The 18,198-nt window shown below is 33.2% G+C and overlaps 1 protein-coding gene across 1 annotated transcript in view; it reads left to right on the top strand.

Annotated features, from left to right (window-relative positions):
* The window catches only part of PTEN (phosphatase and tensin homolog), a gene marked incomplete at its 5' end in the record, with an annotated part of 80,803 nt that overhangs the window by 57,540 nt on the left and 5,065 nt on the right, over positions 1-18,198 (top strand). The window contains 3 exons of the mRNA XM_037156623.2: positions 8,190-8,331; positions 13,221-13,384; positions 16,593-16,817. Of these exons, the coding sequence (XP_037012518.1) occupies positions 8,190-8,331; positions 13,221-13,384; positions 16,593-16,817 (531 nt within the window). The remainder of the gene's footprint in view (positions 1-8,189; positions 8,332-13,220; positions 13,385-16,592; positions 16,818-18,198) is intronic.

The following is an 18,198-nucleotide window of genomic DNA, read 5'->3' as shown; positions in this document are numbered from 1 at the left end:
GAGAGCAAGTGGAGGCAGTAGGTTCTTTTGCAAGATGAGAAAGTAGTATTATGTCAAGAAATAAGAATTTACCCTGAATTCTAATTTAGTGAATTCCTTAGTCAGTTGGGCATTGTCCCTTGAAGGGAAAGGTCCTTGGTTTGTTTTTTGGTCACGGTAAGTGCCCGGGTTGTGGGCCCCATCCTAGGTAGATTAGGGCATGTGCAAGAGTCAACCAATTGATGTTTCTCTGTTCTCCCTGCCTTCTCCACTCCCTAAGAATAAATAAATAAAATCTAAAAAGTAAAAATAAAAAGGAAGAAAGAAAGAATTTTCTAAGATTCTTCAGGTAAATTCATGTCAAATCATTTTCTTTGTCTTCTAGTTAATAAGATCATTTTTGGCAGACCCTGACATAATGCTGCGTTGGAACTGTAGATGAGTTCATACTGTATTTTACCCAGTTAATGGCAGTTAAAATTCTGGCTATAGATTTGTCTTCTAAAAGCCAGTGTTAAGGGTAGCAGAGAATTTCATACTTGCTCCCACTTCTTGACAAACCTCTTGAGAATCCCTTGATTAAAAGTCTTGGCTTTTATGACTTTGGCAACTTTCACAACAGATTTTTCATGACAAATCCTCTAGCATAGACTAGGCTATGATTCAAGGCTTGGCACTCATGAAACAGTGGAATACTTTGACAGTAATAGATAAGATTTCTCTTAGAATTGATGGTGGAGTCTTTCACCGCAGTACATAGTGATGAACAAAGTGGTGAGTTGGTCACAGTAACATGCAGAACTTCTCTACCAAAGCAGCAAAACCAGATGTTTTGCCAGGGGTTAAGGTGTACTGTCTATCTAAAGAATACTGAGATTTCTTCTGGAGAAAGTATTTTTTTGTTTCTGTTTTTGTTTGTTTGGCAAAGAAACTTCACCATTTTGAAATTGTTTATGTCTCTTGAAGTTTCCAAAAAGGACTTTAAAATAAGAATTATTCTTTGATTGTGCCACCATGAATTTATTTAATGAAAATTAGTAGCTGGCTAAGCTGAGAAATCATATGGTGCAGGAAAGTGATATTTCCAATCCTTTCATGACCTGCTTAATAGTTTTAGGGGAAAAAATGTCTTTTGTTTTGAAATGGATGAAAATTGTTTAATACAGATAGTGCAAAAGTCTTAGTTTACTATTGCAAGCTACAAATATTTTTGACCATTTCTGAGGTATTTGCCTTCACCAAATCAGATGTGTGACTTTTTTGTTTGTTTGGTATTGTAGCCAACAGCCTGGTAGAGGATGCTCAAGGATTTTTGAGTTGGGAGCAAATAAAAATTTTGTAATGGTCTGGCCTTTTCTAATTGAGCTGTGCTCTCACATTTTCAACCTTTATTCCTCTCTTCCCTTCCTCTTACTCTGCTCCCCCCCCCCAACACATATATGTATACACACTTTCTGATGTAGATGCTTCAGAATAGATGACTGCATGCTTCTCATAGTGAGAAATAACCATAGAAAAGGCATGTGGGATATTCCATCTTACCATGTTCATGGATAAAAGTGAACCTCAAGTATACTTTGACTTTATCATACTTTATTTTCTTGGATTCCAGTGTAACTTAGATCCAAGAGAAGTCTCCATAATCAAAAAGCGAGGACATATTTTAATTTGTCAGTTGGAAGATATTTTAGTCATCCTAGTATGGTAATATTGGCAATTCTGTTACTCATAGAGGTCAGGAGAAACTTGATATGGCAAGCCCTGTGGGACATTGTTATGACATTAGGGGCAATAGTGTAAAGATAATAGAGAAATATTTATGAAAAGAAAGTTTGTAGTATTATGTGGAGGAATGTAATAGTACCTACATCAGCAGCAGAACTGCTGTAGGTACAGCATATTCTTATAGGTTGTACTCTCCATAGTATAAGGTACTAGACTTAGAAATGAGGTGATACACACTGTTAAGAATATATGCAATAAAATTGTTATGTTTAGCTGTAATGTGATATTAGGATTCAGAGCTGAGTAATTTAGCCAAAATTGATCACTTTTAGCATCTTGTAATCAAATCATCGAGATCTGCTGTGCTTAGCTCATGGTTAATTAATATACCTAGACCATTTTTTGAATGAATTATTCATGTGCTCTAAAGGAATACCTAATGTGCTCCTACCTTTATTCTTGTGTATATTATAAAAGGCAAAGTGAAATGTATAAGTAGACATTGTTGTCAAAGCTATATTTTTCTAAACAGTGTCCTTTGCATTTTAGGTTGAAACAGCATTAGAAAACTAGATACAGTGGATAAAAGTCAGGTTTTGTGAGGTTGTTTTTTTTTTGTTTGTTTGTTTTTTTCAGGAATGTTTCTTATTGTATAGATGATAAAACTGAGGTCCAGGAAGATGAGGTGCTTTTAAGATTATCCAGTTAATGATAGCATGTAGATTGAAATTTGAGTAACCTGGCTCACTGTTGATCCTCTTCCCACACTATTAAGCCCACAAATCCTGGGACTGCAAAAGAATATTGAGACTGTTCAGAATTAATCTCTGTACAGGGTCAAGTTCTTCTGAGAGGTCATGTAAGGCTGATGAAATTAGCCAGTTTTGAAAGGCTTCTCAGTTTATACACTTCTTTATAGATGCTAGGGCATTTAATTCCTTATTTAAGTAATTATAGTTAAAAACATTTAAATATATTACATGTTTACTTAATGGTTGGAATACTAATGAAATACTGTATTTTTAAACTTTGAAGACTAACTAATTTCATTGTAAGAAAACTTAGTTGAGCATAAGCTGTTATACAACTGTGGAGTTACTCCAGAGAAGTGTCTTATAATTAATATAATTGATTATCCCAAGTACTTTTATTCTTGAAACATCTGCTAATTGATGTATCCTCTTGCCAGTATTTCCTTTTAGGTTGAGTCTTTAAGTTTGCATTTTTGTAATAGTGAACCACTGTTGCAGGAGACACATACATTTTACCAGTTTTTAGTTTATGTTTGATTAATTTTATTAGAATGGTTTTGGAAGTTGTTTTGTTTATATCGTTAATTTTAATTACAGAGAAACATTAGGAAGCTGAAATGATTGTGTTCTGACTTTTATATAGGAGCACAATGTTTCTTCTATTCTTCCTCCTCCTTTTCTCCCTCCTGCCTCTACTCTGTCCCCCCACCATCTCTATTTGCTCTCTTCCCTTTCTTCCCTCCTCCTCTTCCCCTCCCCCTCGTTTTAAGGAAAGAGGATCCAGTTTTCATGTTTTGCTGAAGGATTTATAGACTGCTCAGAGACTTTCCCCAAAATAATGTGGTACAGAATCTTAACATTTCCTTAGCACACAGAATGCAAATTAGATGGCAGAGTGGTGGGTGCCAGCTTACCTATTGTAAAATGTGTCATTGTGTTAGTAATGCCCAAATAATATTTCAGGTTTTGAATGTTTGGAGAAGTAAAAGTACAACTGATACCTCCTATAAAAAATGTTTTTGGAAAGTAGGAAAACTTCCTGAGGAAAGGAAAACTCCTATCTTTCATTCAATAGTTTATACAAAGGCAGTTATGTTGCACTTCCATAAGGTAATTCCTGTGGTGGTTTCCAGTCTAATCCTGTGCCTCACACTGCCCGCATTTGCACTAATGTTTCAGAATTGCAGTCAGTAACTCACAATATTTGTTGTAAGCTATGAATAAAGAGTTAAAACATTTTACAAGTAGTGGTTAAGTATGTATTTTGGAAGATTTCCAAATTTTCTGAATTTAAAGAGATAAACTTGTAAAATATGACAAATGACCCAGAATCTCTGCTACACTCTTTTCCCCTTGCCTTCTGCCTTTCAGGTGGTAGAAGTATTGGAGCTTTTGATGTTTTCCCAAAGCAATTATTAGACTAAAATTCCTATATGTTATGATCTCTGTAAGAGAGGTTATTAAGTTACCTGTAATGAAGGCTTAAATATTCTATTAGTAATAAATGCTAACTTTATTCTAAGTGATACCAAGAAGATGGAATTGTCTCATTTCTCTGAAGAATGAATTTTTATGTCCTATACATTTAATCAGGTTACTTTTTTCTAGTCTATTTATTAAATTTCCCCACATAGTAACTTAATGAAGTTTTTATTATTTTCTCTTTATTTAAAACAAAATAAATACTAATTATCCTCTTTTTCAGCTCTTAAAAAACTCAGTATAACATTTTTTTTTTTCTAATATGTTCTTCTGGCTTAAAGTGTGTTCTTCTAATACACAATATGTAAACCTGTTATCATTAGGTTTACATATTTTATGAATCTGTGTATTCATAAAATTGTAATGTTTAAAAAAATTAAAACAAAATTTCTCACCCAAGGACATGCTCACTGTTTTTTAGGGAGAGAGAAAGAGAGAGAGAAACATTGACAGGAGAGAAAAACGTGGATCAGTTGCTTTTCCTACATGCCCTTAGTGAGGGCTGAACTCGCAATTTAGGCACGTGCCCTGACTGGGAATTGAACCTGTAACCCTTTGGTTTATGAGATGGCACTCCAACCAACTGAGCCACACTGGCCAGTGCTAAAATTGTAAGATTTTTATACCTTGAAGGACCTCAGTAATAATTTAATTCAGTCTTATTCTAATGTTATTGATAAAACAGATCTGCAAATATCAATCTGTCCTGGGTTATTTAATCTCTCTGCATAATAAGTCAAAACCATACCTACCCCCTAAACTCAAATCCAGTATTTTTTCTACTGTGCTATGTTCTCTTGTTTAAATTATTTTTCTTTATTATTTTGATTTCAAAAAAGACATACAGCTCTGGCTGGTGTAGCTCAGTGGATTGAGCACAGGCCTCAGAACCAGACAATCGAGGTTCGATTCCCAGTCAGGGCACATGCCTGGGTTGCAGGCCAGTTCCCTGCAGGCCACTTCCCAGCAGGGGACACACGAAAGGCAACCACACATTGATGTTTCTCTCCCTCTCTCCTTCCCTTCCCCTCTAAAGATAAATAAATTAAAAAATCTTTAAAAAAAACCCTATGAGAAAAAAAAAGACATACAAACTGAAAAAGGGGGGGAAAGCAGTTGTATTATGGTGTGTTAGAACTCTATCCAATTTCAAGTCAACTAAAAATAGCTTAAACAAAAGGAGATGCTTGTTGGCTTGTATTACCCTAAAAATGCTTTGGCCTGGATCTAGGTGCTTAACATATGTCAGGAATCTCTCTCATTCTCTCCTTTCCTCTGTATATATTTTCTTTTTAGGCAGGCTCTCTGTAATATAATGGCAGGGATGGCTCCCAGTAGTAGTAGCTCCAGCTTTACAACTACAACGGGAAGAGAGCTACAGTTTGAGCAGAAATTCATAGATCAGGTTCTGATTTAACTGGAATAGGGCATGCATCCGTTCCTTACCCAAACATTCTTGCCCAGAGGCTTGGAACATATATACGAAGAACCCTATAAAGAATAGGGTTCACCTCTGATGCCCCCAAATCACAGGGAAAATGATAGCTTCCCAAAGGGGAAAGGATGCTATGCAGAAGGAAAATGACAGTTGTCTGCTTCATATTAATCTCAAGGATTCTGTGGTTCATGCAACACTATTTAATACATTATACTTAAATTAGTTGTATACAATCGAAACACTATGATACTCTAAACTTTGGAGATTCTTCATAGATAGGAAAAATAAGAGCTCAGAGGTGTTCTTTTTTATCACATAGTAGGCATGCTGTCACTAAAACACAGGACATGGGAATAAAAAGTTTGAGAATCAGATTCACATTTAGGTTCAGATGCAGGTTTTGAACAAGATAATGTGTACTGGGAAATAAAAGGTGATAGAATCACAAATTTGTAGTAGGATTAGAGATACATTGTGATCATTCTGAGCTACAAGCAAATACTATATATTAAATATCTACATTATTTTTGAGTTTAGAAGTGCCAGGGAAAAGTTTACTGAAGTAGAAAATTACTTTTTTAACTGAGGAATCTAGATTGTGAATTCATCATAGAAAAGATGATCTGAGAGTATTGATACACAGAGTATAAACAAAACATTATGTATCTTGTGATATCTAGGTGGTATTCTGGTCTGGTAGTATTCTAGGTTTGAAAGATATATATAACCTATACTTTTAAATTTCTGTTTCTTAGGAGATTAATCATACACAGAGATTTACATAAAACAACTCAGGTTAAAAATAGTTTGTTAAGATAAATCAAGCAAATATAAATTTCAAAAGCAGATGATAGAATATCGGTATCAGTGCATTTGCACCTAAAATGCATAAAAAACTGGATCAAGAATGTCATTTTATATCAACACAGGGTATATTAAGTAAAAGCTAGAAGAAAAGAAAAAAATTGGTAGAAAAGCAACTATAGTAGGAATCTTCAGTATACTTCAAGATCAAGAAGGTACAAAGTAAGATATGTAAATAGGTTAACGTAATCAAACTAGCCCATAAAAATGTATTTTTGTGATCCTTTAAACAATTACCAAGATTAATAATTAATTATGCCAACTACAAAGAAAATCTCACCTTCAAGTAGAAATATATAAATCCCAGTCCTTGATTACAGTTCAATAGAATTAGATTTTTGAAAAAGTTTAATCCCACTAAATCAATCTCTTGAAATTTAAAACTACTTAAAGTAATTTTTAGTCAGTGAGGAAATGTAAATTCATATTAGAGATTACTATAACAAGTAGGAAAGAGAAATTAATAAATATGAAAATATAAATGTGTGAGTTAGTAAACAAACCGAGTAAACCCTTTCAAATAATAAGTTTAAAGTCATCAGATGAAAATGCCAATAAAATCAATGTATTTTTATAGTCAATCAAAGGGAAAAGTAAAGAGGAAGAAAACAAAAATTAGATGTTAAATTTGAGAAAGAAAATATTACTACAATGTAAAGGTGAAAATTAAAATTTATATTAAAGCCTATGCAGATGAATTTGAAATTTTTAATGGAAAACAGGCAGTTTTCAATGAAAATATTAATCACAAATCCTTCATGATAAAATACAAAAAGTCTAAACAGATAAGTGTGCAGGAACCTTCAAGAACTTGGTCTGCATTGCATTTCAGGTGTCTGCTATCTAAGCTGGAAGCTTCAAATAATTACTTGGTCAAGGGTATTAGAAAATATATAAAACTTCCCAGTGACTGCTTGCATAGTCCTTAATCTGATAGAATTAGCATATTACAAAGTCCAGAAAGTACAACATGGGGACATTAAATACTTTAGTTTGCCCAAAAGTAAGAGTACATGCACGAGAGTGGTGAGAGGTATTCTTACTGAATAGTTTCCTCTTGCTGTCATGTCATCACTTTCTATACAACTGTACTTAAAACACAGTTAAAGCCTCCAGTAGTATTAGTGACACTGTGGTAGATTTTTTTTAAGTCACATTGTGTAATAGGAAAGGAAACAACATAAAAGCTCTAATATCTCATTTATTCAGCAACATTAGTGAATGCATTGTTGCACACATAAGATATTTTTTCTTCAGATAAATCAGGATCACCTTTTAAATAACACAAATTATATATATTTTTAGCATTTGTAATACTTAAATTTTCTAAAACATTACATATTTTCTGGTTTCTTCAACAAAGAGAGAGATGTGGATCAGGAACATCTCTAAGTACCTGTGTTACCAGATTGTTGTACATGTTTGTGTCAGTTACACACTCCTAGTTCTGGGTGGGCTTTAAGGCCAGCATCACTTTTTGCCACTGCTATTTTTGCCTCCTAAAGGCTGTCTGCCTGCATCTAGTTTGTTGGTTCTGATATGCTTTTGCTTGGAAAATAAGTAGCCAAGTTGGTGAGGAGTTTTGTATTTTAATGAGTCCATAAATTCTTGTGGGGAGCCCTGTGTATAAAGAGCACAGCTGTACACGTATTTTGGATACGTAGTGGCCTTGCTCACAGGTCAGAGCATTGTTGTGACCATTGAATAACTGGGGGTGTTGTGGTGTTACGGTAATTGTCCATTAAGGGAGAAAAGTTATTCTGATACATTCTTTTGTATAGACGTTGCCCTGATTTACTCTATAATTGACTGGGATTTAAATATTAATCAGGTCAAATTTCTAATGTATGTATGTTCTTCAGTGGGTACAACCCAGTTACAACAACAACTTAAATAACTATAATGGAACTTTTCTTTTGAATTTGGCTTTTTTCTTTTTCTGTCCACAGGGAGTAACTATTCCCAGTCAGAGGCGCTATGTGTATTATTATAGCTACCTGTTAAAGAATCACCTGGATTATAGACCAGTGGCACTGTTATTTCACAAGATGATGTTTGAAACTATTCCAATGTTCAGTGGTGGAACTTGCAGTAAGTGCTTTAGATTTTCATTCTTCCATGTATTGAAATAGTTTTCTTAACATTTATAGAAGTTAATATAAAAGTCTAGAAATTTATCATACTGAAAATTTTTGCAGTAGTGTATATATTTTTAAATATCCATACTCATTCATTTGTTTAGTCGTTTAGTGCCTGGGGCTAAGGAAGCCTAGAGCAATGTATTAGAATGTCTTTGAAGCTGAATTATATTTATGAAAGAAGTATTCTGAGATGCAACTACCAACTGCAGCCTAAATTCTGATCAGATGGTTAAAAAAATCTGTCCCATAACATCAGCACGAGAGTCACAGTGGGATTCATAGTTTACTGGGGTCGGAGCAGGGGCCAATCTCTCTGTGTCTTAGGGAAGACTAGATGTTGATAGTAATGGTGACAGGGACAATAAAGAGGAAAAGAACAAGTAATAAGACATGAAGACAAGTTAGAGTATACTGACTGAGTAGGGTTGAGTCAGAGTGTGTGGAATGTTAGAGAAAACCTGGATTTCGAATGCATTTTATAGTTTCTAGATAAGATACTACCACATTATTTCTTTTAATATTTCTAATTTCAGTGATGTTTTGCAGTTCATTAGTAGTTTTAGATTTCAGCTTTAAGTTTTGCTTGTTGAAAATATTTATGTAATTTAAAACAATTTCTATCCCCAAATTAATTTATATCTAGAAAATTAATTTCTTGATGTTATTTATTTTTGTCATTGGGTGTGATCAGATATTTTCTGTATTCTTAGAGCAAGGCAACTCTATCAAAGACTACAGTTTTGGTAATAGAGCATGTTAAGTTTTCTAAGGAACCCCTCTCATGCTTTTGTCATCTCAATATAGGTTTAAAAAACTACTGAGTACAAAGCACTAAGCTGTCAGGTGATTGACAGAGGAGCTTCACATAGAGGAGAAAGAAAAAGGAAGAAAAAAATCTCATGGTTTTCCTATAGTATAAATATCAGTATAAGAGCCAACAGAAAGGGATAAACTGTTAGAGAAATAATAAGGGAAAGAGAACATTCAGTCCAGTAATCTTACCTTGTATATATTTTCACATTGGCCTTTCTTAAAAATCTTATCAGTTCTGTTCTGCTTGCCTATGTTCAAATATTGTTTTGTGTTTTACTTTTTGTTTTGGTCTCAGTATTACATTTATACTGATTATTGAAATCTTTTTAATCTTTATTTTGTATGCACTTTGACTTAATACTATGTAGTAAAGCTGTATATATATAATATATAGTTAAATAGGTTGTATGTATAAATTACAAATGGCATATTAAAAAAAAAACCAATGTTTTGGGGGACTTGTCAGAGTTTGGTGAAGGAAGTCCAGCTCTTCATTGAACACTCGGGCAAGTGTACAGTTCAGATTGGCATTAAAACTGAAGGAAGTATTACAGGCAACAGGAAATAGCTTGAATTGAAGCACAGCAGAAGGAAAGGAGCTGGACAAGAAATGTAGAGACAGCAAATGAAATAGAAACGGAATGTGTGACTGATTGTTAGAGGACCCTGAATGGGGATATGGGACTTGGTTTGATAAATGCTGCAGTATCAGTGGTAATACTGGAGGCATAAACTGTGTTTTAACACTTGTATAGAAAGTGATCATAGCAAGAGGGAAAAAAACGGTGGAAAGGAAACCAGTTATGTGACTTGCTGTACGCCACATGTTCTTTGCTAGGGAAATCAAGTAGGGTTAATTTTTTTTTAATCCTTAACCCAAGGATATATTTTTATTGACTTCAGAGAGAGAGGAAGGGAAAGAGAGACATTGATGTGAGTGAGAAACATCAATAGATTGCCTCCCGTCCATGCCCTGACCAGGGATCGAACCCACAACCTTTTGATACACAGGATGATGCTCCAACCAACTGAGCCACTCTGGCAAGACAGATTAGTTTTTCTTTTGCCATTTATATTGGAAGATTTTGTCAGAGTTTTGATCCTGGTCAGATGAATAATTCACTTTAGAAGAGGGAGGAAAGAAAAGTGAATCTGAGACTTGGAGACATAAATGCTGATATGGTTTTAAACATGTTTTAATTCAGGTGAAGATACGCTGTTTACAAGAAGGTAGATGATATTCAGTGAGTACTTGAAAGTACTGCTTTGAATCCTTGAGAGTTGTCAGATGTTTTGGGAAGCATCAGGACAGTCGAGTGTTTCATGTAGAGGCGGCATGGAGCCATGGAGGATGGGAACGGTTAGGGAAATGGTGAGGACCGACAGAAACAAGGGGAGTTGCAACAGTTTGTTTTCAGGAGGAATAAGAGGAATCAGTGAAGAAAACAAAACTGTGAAAATGAAGTGTCTTCTGCAAAATTGTCGGGGATTCACAACTTTTTAAAAATTTGATTTTTGTCTTAATATTTCTAAATAAAGGAAAATTTGCTATATTCTGTATATCTTAAATGGTTAAAATGTTAATGAAAGATCATCACTCTGATTTTTTTTCTCAATACTATTCCTACTGTGCATATATCTGAGAAAATTTAATTCTGGTGTTTTTTTACTAGGTACCAATCTTTAGAACACAGTCATACAAAGGATATATCAGAATTGTGTCTTAGAAGTCAACAGAACCATACTAATGTTGAACTTGTATTTAAAATGTGAAATTTGTATTATAAAAAAATTAGTTTTTTTAGTGATTTGAGGAAATACTTTCTACTTTTATTACAACATTTTAGCTTAGTTTTTGAGGGAATTTCTTTTTTTAATATATTTTATTGATTATGCTATTACAGTTGTTTCATTTTTTCCCTCATTTATTCTCCACCCTGCACCTCCTTTCCCACTAGTATTCCCTTGCTTATTAGTTCATGTCCATGGGTCAGGCATATAAGTTCTTTAGCTTCTCCATTTCCTATATTATTCTTAATGTCCCCTTGTCTATTTTGTACCTACCATTTATGCTTCTTATTTCCTGTACCTTTTCCCCCATCCCCTCGCTCCCTCCCTGCTGATAACCCTTCATGTGATCTCCATATCTGTGATTCTGTTCCTCTTCTAATTAAAGGAGTTCATCATCACCAAATCCTTATTATATAAAATGTTAAAGGGACTTATCTAAGAAAAAGATGATAAAAAATATGAACAGTAAAATGACAACAAACTCATCAACAACTGACCCTAAAAAACAAACAAACAGCAAACAATTAGATGAGGGAATTTCTAAGCAACACATTTTAGATGCAATATGACTTAAATAGTTAATTTGCTTTTTGAAGTTCTGAAATCAGGATTATTAGATTCTGAATTAGTGGAGTTTGAATTAATATTGAAATAATAAGGTTACAAGGCATTTTAATTCTTGTTGCTTTTTATTCACAGTTTTGAAATCTTACCTGGTTGTTTGTTTCTTCAAGCTAGACTTCCCAGTAAAGCTTATCATGTAAAATGGCTTATTGTACTTTGAATTGTTAGTCAAGGAAGTGAAAATTATTAACTATTCATGTAATATTTTTCCTTTTTAGAGAGCCTTTTCCTCATGGTAAATATCTTACAAATATACATATATCCAAGGAAATTTAATCCACAATCCAAATTAGAATAACCCCATATGCTTTGATCAATCCTGTTTATTATGTGATTGCCTATATTGCTTTAGATACTGTATAGATGAGCTAGTAGATATTTATTAAATGGGACCATTTATTTAGCTGGGATAAGGTTTTTACCTTGTTCTTAGTTGTTGGGCACATTGATAAAGAATGTGATACTTTTTTTTCATCTTTAAGTATAATGCCTTTTGGTGCTGAGAATTTTATGTCTCTATATGTATATACGTACAACTATTTCTCATGCACTGTATGCAAGCTTGCTTTCGTTTCTTGATCATCTTGCCATGTTTCCCACCAAACTCATTTCTAATCCTTGTTAATCACTTTCTTTTTAACGAACTTGTTTTTGAACTCGGTGTACTACAAATGAATTATATACTTTGTCAAATTACTTAGATAATTTAAAGTTTTTATAAAGTCGTAGGATTTTAACATTCATATCTTTAATTTCCATCATTAATGTCATTAGGTATATTTATGAGATTTAAAAATATAAAACATGATTCTTCACTTTTAACACCTTACTACCTTTTTGTTGCATTGCTAATACAAAAGCATGATACATTTTGAGAGGCCATATTTTATCAGTTTTTTTAAAACAGATGTAGGCCAAAGCCAAAATAATTGTTACTGGATCTGGTGTGTGTTTTATAGGGAGGGGAATGCCCTAAAATTTGTACTTGATGTCTGTTACAGTTTTTTTGGAGACATTTCAGATCTTTTTTTTCTGTTTCTCATCATGGTGGCTTTATATACCTTTAAAAATAAAATGTGACCTATAGGTAAAATTAATGATGTTTAATATTTTCATAAATACTGAGATTTGTTTTTATGGAATTTAGTATATACTTTTTATAGATTATACTTTGTGGATTTTGTTACATAGAGACTTTAAAATAATTTTTAAAAGCTACCTTTTATGTAGTTCATAGATGTACCAGAAAATTATTTTAGTATTTTTAATGCTTGAAATAATTTATATTATATTTTTAACATCATTTTAATATTAAAGTTTTTATGTTACTATAGCGCTAAAAATTTGATGTTTGGATTTGACATTTATGAAGTAAATTGACTTTCATGCCAATAATAGAACCTTATATTGAAGATTGAGATTAGGGAAAATCTTGTATTGATTATATTTTTTACCTAATTTATTTGCATTGATTTGTTTTAGAACAGGTTATAAAAGCCACATTACTATTTTTGTATGATTGCTAATATTAATCATTAAGATAGTTTTTGACAGTTTGATAGTTAAAGGCATTTTCTGTGAAATGATACTTACATGTATTTAACCATGCAGATCCTCATTTTGTGGTCTGCCAGCTAAAGGTGAAGATATATTCCTCCAATTCAGGACCCACACGGCGGGAAGACAAGTTCATGTACTTTGAGTTCCCTCAGCCATTGCCCGTGTGTGGTGACATCAAAGTAGAGTTCTTCCACAAACAGAACAAGCTAAAAAAGGTTTGTACTTTACTTTTCTTGGGGAAAATATTCAAAATAACCGTATCTTAAATAGTAACCTTAGATCTTTTCCTAAACTATTTGCTTAGGCAGAAGTCAGTCTGTGGCCCTGACTGGTGTGGCTCTCAGTTGGTTAGGTGTTCTCCCACAAAGTAAAGGGCCACCAGTTTGATTCCCAGTCAGGGCACTTGCCTGGGGTGCAGTTCAGTCCCACATATAGGAGGCAACCCAATCCGTGTTTCACATCAATGTGTCTCTCCCTGTCACTCTCCCCTCCTTTCCCTCTGTCTAAAAATAAATAAAATCTTACCAAAAAAGAAATATGTAAGTGATTAAAAGGTATATTTTATTTTATGACTAATATCTGATGAATTATAATTTGTTTTCTATTAGATTTGCATATGCATTGCTTACTATGGTATTGATTAGCCATTATAATAGTAAATAATCCTGTTAGAAGTAAAAGACCATGTGGTCTTTTAAGTCTTAAGTACTTTGAGATTAATTTTCTTCAATTTGGGTTATGTAAAGAAATTTTTTAAAAATATTAAAAATTGTATACATACTCCATGAAATCAGTTATAATTTTCTTAGACTTGAGAAATTAGCATTCGATCATGAGTTTCAAAAAGTTTTGCCTACATATGTAAATAAGATCTGTTTCATGGTCTTGTGTAATGACACAAACCACTTTCCTCAGTTTATGTTTCTTACAGTTAGATCATTGTATCTTTAGCTTCTTCAGATTTACTGAACATTTCGATTTTTAGCTGGGAGAGAAATGGGTATGAAGAGGAAGTAATGAATGAAAAATGAGGCATTATTTAAATGCACAGTTTTAGAAAAGCGAGGTTTGTCTTTTATTGAGTTATATTTAGAAAATATGAGAGCTTATTTGAAAACAATTTATCTTGTTTTAAAATAGTATTAGTGAATATTTAAAATGAAGATAAGGTACAAAGTTTTTAGGTGGTAATGAACAAAAATTCTAGCTTTGTATATTATTAATGCTTCATTAGACATATACTAGGTAACATAGCCAATTTTTAGATATTCTCAGTAATAGGATTGATTTAGCTTTCCTGATCTTTAGCTTTTTTTTTTTTTTGAAAGAAAATAAGATGAAGTTGTACTTACTACCAAAATTTTAAACTCTACTTTGACTTACTAGAATAGATATAATTTCCTTTACTTAGAATCCAGCTAATTAGAAAAGTCACAAAATGCTAAACCGATTCTTTTCACCAGAAACTCATTTCTTGCTTGTTCTGTATGAATGTACCTCAGTAACTTTGAATAATTGTTTTTTAATAATCCAGGGTGTGTTAGTAAATGTGTTCTAAAATTAAGGTAGTTTTTCTCTTATGTTCATTGTAAGACGAGTACACTTAAAATTTTATATTTTGCTTTTAGAAACAGGCACTTAAATCACTGTTTTTCATTTCTTATCATTTCAGTTATTACCACCTATGTGTTACATTAGCACATGTAAAATTGAAGATTAGAGTAAACATTATAATATATTTGTATCTTGGATTATCTTACATATATTTACATTTTATGTGATTTACCCTTCCTGTTATAAATGTTTGCAGTAATTTAAACAAAAACAGGTGTAGTATAATCAATGTGTATATATGGAATATATAATGTGTATATATATGGAATCCACATTTCTGAAAATTTAAATATTACTAGCTTATTTTCTTCTGACTCTCAGTAAAATTATGTGTATACTTACTAATTCAGAGACTTTGCAAAAATAATTAAAATTAACAAATATTTTAAAAAAGACATAATATTGCTTTGCTAGATACTGTTGAAAGATATAAAGACCTTTAAGATATAATATACTTAAGGGTGTAACATCTTCCTGGGGGGAAAAATAACTCGAAGATAATTTAGGGGGGAAAATATAAATGGTATCAGATAAGGTGTCATAAGGCCATGCATCATTAATTGTCAGATGATCCATGCAGACCAAATTCTAGTAATTAAGAAAGAGAGCATTCAAGAAAGGTTTGAAGTGATGAGCTTCTGATGTTGTTTTTGATTAATAAGACCTCATGTTATTAGTAAGAAGTGATTCCTTAAAAATAGGCATTTTAGAGATCATCTGATACCCTCAGCCAGGGAATGGATCAGGGCACTGCTGCAGGACGCCATGCCTTTCTTTGATATACAGAAAAGGCTCGGCATTGACTTAAACCACTGGGTGACAACCCAGAGTGCTGAGCAGCCTCCCAAAATTCCATCTTGGTGCCATGTGTTTGAAAAAGAAGGGTTAGAATGTGCACGTGGAATCATTGGTATTTGCAAAGAAAGAGCGAAGGATAGAATAAGATGATTTCATAGAATATCCGATTTGGCAGAAGAAGAAAAATGACTTAGTACCATCCTAAGGCAGAAGGATAAGCTAATAAAGCAGAGGAAGTACATGCCTCCACCCCGTCACTTGGGTAAAGAGGATCCTGGGCCTTGAGGAGAGCAGCTGCCCATGGCCGGAAGCTGATTTTTGTGTTTCTTCTCTACTGGAAAGTAGAACTGACAACCTCTTTGTAAAAGTGTCTAAAGATAGAAGATCACTCCATAAAAAAACAAAACAAAATGTGTTTTATAACATAAAAAAGTCAAAAGTACTTAACCTCTTTCCCCCCGCTCCACATTTTATTATGAATTTTTTCAATCATTCATTGTCATTTAAAAAACTAGAGCTACACTTAATGTTTGTATTTTGGTATCAGTAAAAATATATCTGCCTTGCTTCTTTGGGAGGTTGTACTGACATTTTGAGAACTTTTGTTAAAATAAATTTTGTAAAAGATAACTTGTTGAAACAAAGAATGTTAAATCCAATTTTGAATTTTTAAATACATGCATATAAGCTCAAAATAGTTATAAAGCTAATATTAGACTAGAAAGGAGATATTTTACTTAAGGTTTTAAAATAAAAGTAAATTAGCTTAGAACTTGTGGGACTATGTTGTCAGTTTAAAATTTGAGTGAAAGAAAAATCTCACTCACTGTTGAATTAGATGCAACAGATAACCCACAGGTTGCCAAGTATGTGTTTGTGTTTACTGTTATTCAGAATATCAAACGACAAATGGCTTATTTTGTTGACTGCTTGTGGCAAAGACTGAAAATGAATATAGGTAACATTTTCTTTTTAAAAGTATTTTAAAAATGACATATTTTTATTTTTTAGGACAAAATGTTTCATTTTTGGGTAAATACATTCTTCATACCAGGACCAGAGGAAACCTCAGAAAAAGTAGAAAATGGAAGTCTGTGTGACCAAGAAATTGATAGTGTTTGCAGTATAGAGCGGGCGGGTAATGACAAGGAATATTTAGTACTCACTTTAACGAAAAATGATCTCGACAAAGCAAATAAAGACAAGGCCAACCGATACTTTTCTCCAAATTTTAAGGTTAGTTAAAATCATTTTGAGTTGATGGTGGCTTTGTGTGTGTGTTTGTTTCATTCTAGGTGTATAGCAGGTGAAGAACTTGTTTGACTAATTTTCAATTTGATTATTATTTAGAAGTAATATTTATGTAGAAGCAGCCTGAAGTCCAGATGTGTAAAAAGTCATGAGTGCTGCACTTCACTTTATTGTGTGGTGAAATTTGGGCCAGACGTTGGGGACAGGAGTTAAGTGAAGGAGAAATGGGGGAAGAAAGGTAGGAGAGAACTGGAAATCATTTGAGAATGATTTGTATGGATTGTTCTCACCGGTTTGATTCTTATACCTCTCCAGTTTATTTTCAGTGCCCTCAGAGTGACCTGAAAAATAATAGACTTGATTGTGTCACTCTTATTTACACTTGTTTTGAAGATATTGTGGTCTTTGACTACCTCCTGCATCAAGTCGAGACACATTCTTACCTTGTTCCCTGAGATTCACCCATACTGGTCTCTCTTCATTTCTTCAAAATGTGAAGTTCTTTTGCTTCTGGTCTTTCCAGTTCTTTCTTTCTGCCTGTACCGCTCCACTGCCAGCCTTTCCCCTACCCTTCACATAAGTACCTTCTCATATTGTAGTCTTGGCTTCGATTTCATGTGGCCTGAAAGTTATACTCTTTATGCTTTCCTGTTTTTGCCTTTCTAAAACTGTTTTCTCTTTTTATGGAATTGTTCGGCTTGTTTTAATTTCATTTATATGTGATGTGGCGTGTGCGTGTGTGTGTGTGTTTCTGTTTCCATTCCTGTGTGTAGGTGAGGATTCTCCAGGTTCCCAGGTGGAGGTTTACCATTTTTCTCTTTCCCTTTCCCACTTTGGACTCTACTTGACTTCTTCCCCTTGGTTTCACCATACCCTCCCTCCTCCTTTCTCTTTTTAAAAATTCTCTTAACTTTTTTGCTTCGTTCCATTTTTATAATATAACAAAACTAACCATAGCTTTATAAGTATAAGAATATTGCTAGTAATATAAAAAGGAAAGGGGGGACTTCATGTTTTAAATGAAAATAGATCCAGTATTAGTTATTTTTAGATCTTTATTTCTTTTAAGCGTTTAGAAGTGCCTTTTAGAATCCACAGGTTTCCGTTTTCTTTCTTTTCTTGAATTCTACATTTTCCTCAATCACTAGCTTTTAAAGTATGACTTCCTCCAGTTTTATTATTTTCTGTTTTAATATTATGAGATTTTATATTTATGATTATGCGTAAATTATTTTAATTATCAGTAAACAAATATATAACGGTAAGTGCTCTGAAAAAATTTAAGCAGAGATGGGCTAGAGAATGATGTTGGTGTGTTTTTGAGCCGGATGGTTAGAGAAGGCCTCCCCACGCAGGGGACCTTTAA

Source organism: Artibeus jamaicensis, unplaced genomic scaffold (genome assembly GCF_021234435.1).
Source record: "Artibeus jamaicensis isolate MK-2021 breed Jamaican fruit bat unplaced genomic scaffold, CSHL_Jam_final contig_332, whole genome shotgun sequence".
Taxonomy (NCBI): domain Eukaryota; kingdom Metazoa; phylum Chordata; class Mammalia; order Chiroptera; family Phyllostomidae; genus Artibeus; species Artibeus jamaicensis.
This window is presented reverse-complemented; position numbering and strand designations above follow the sequence as displayed.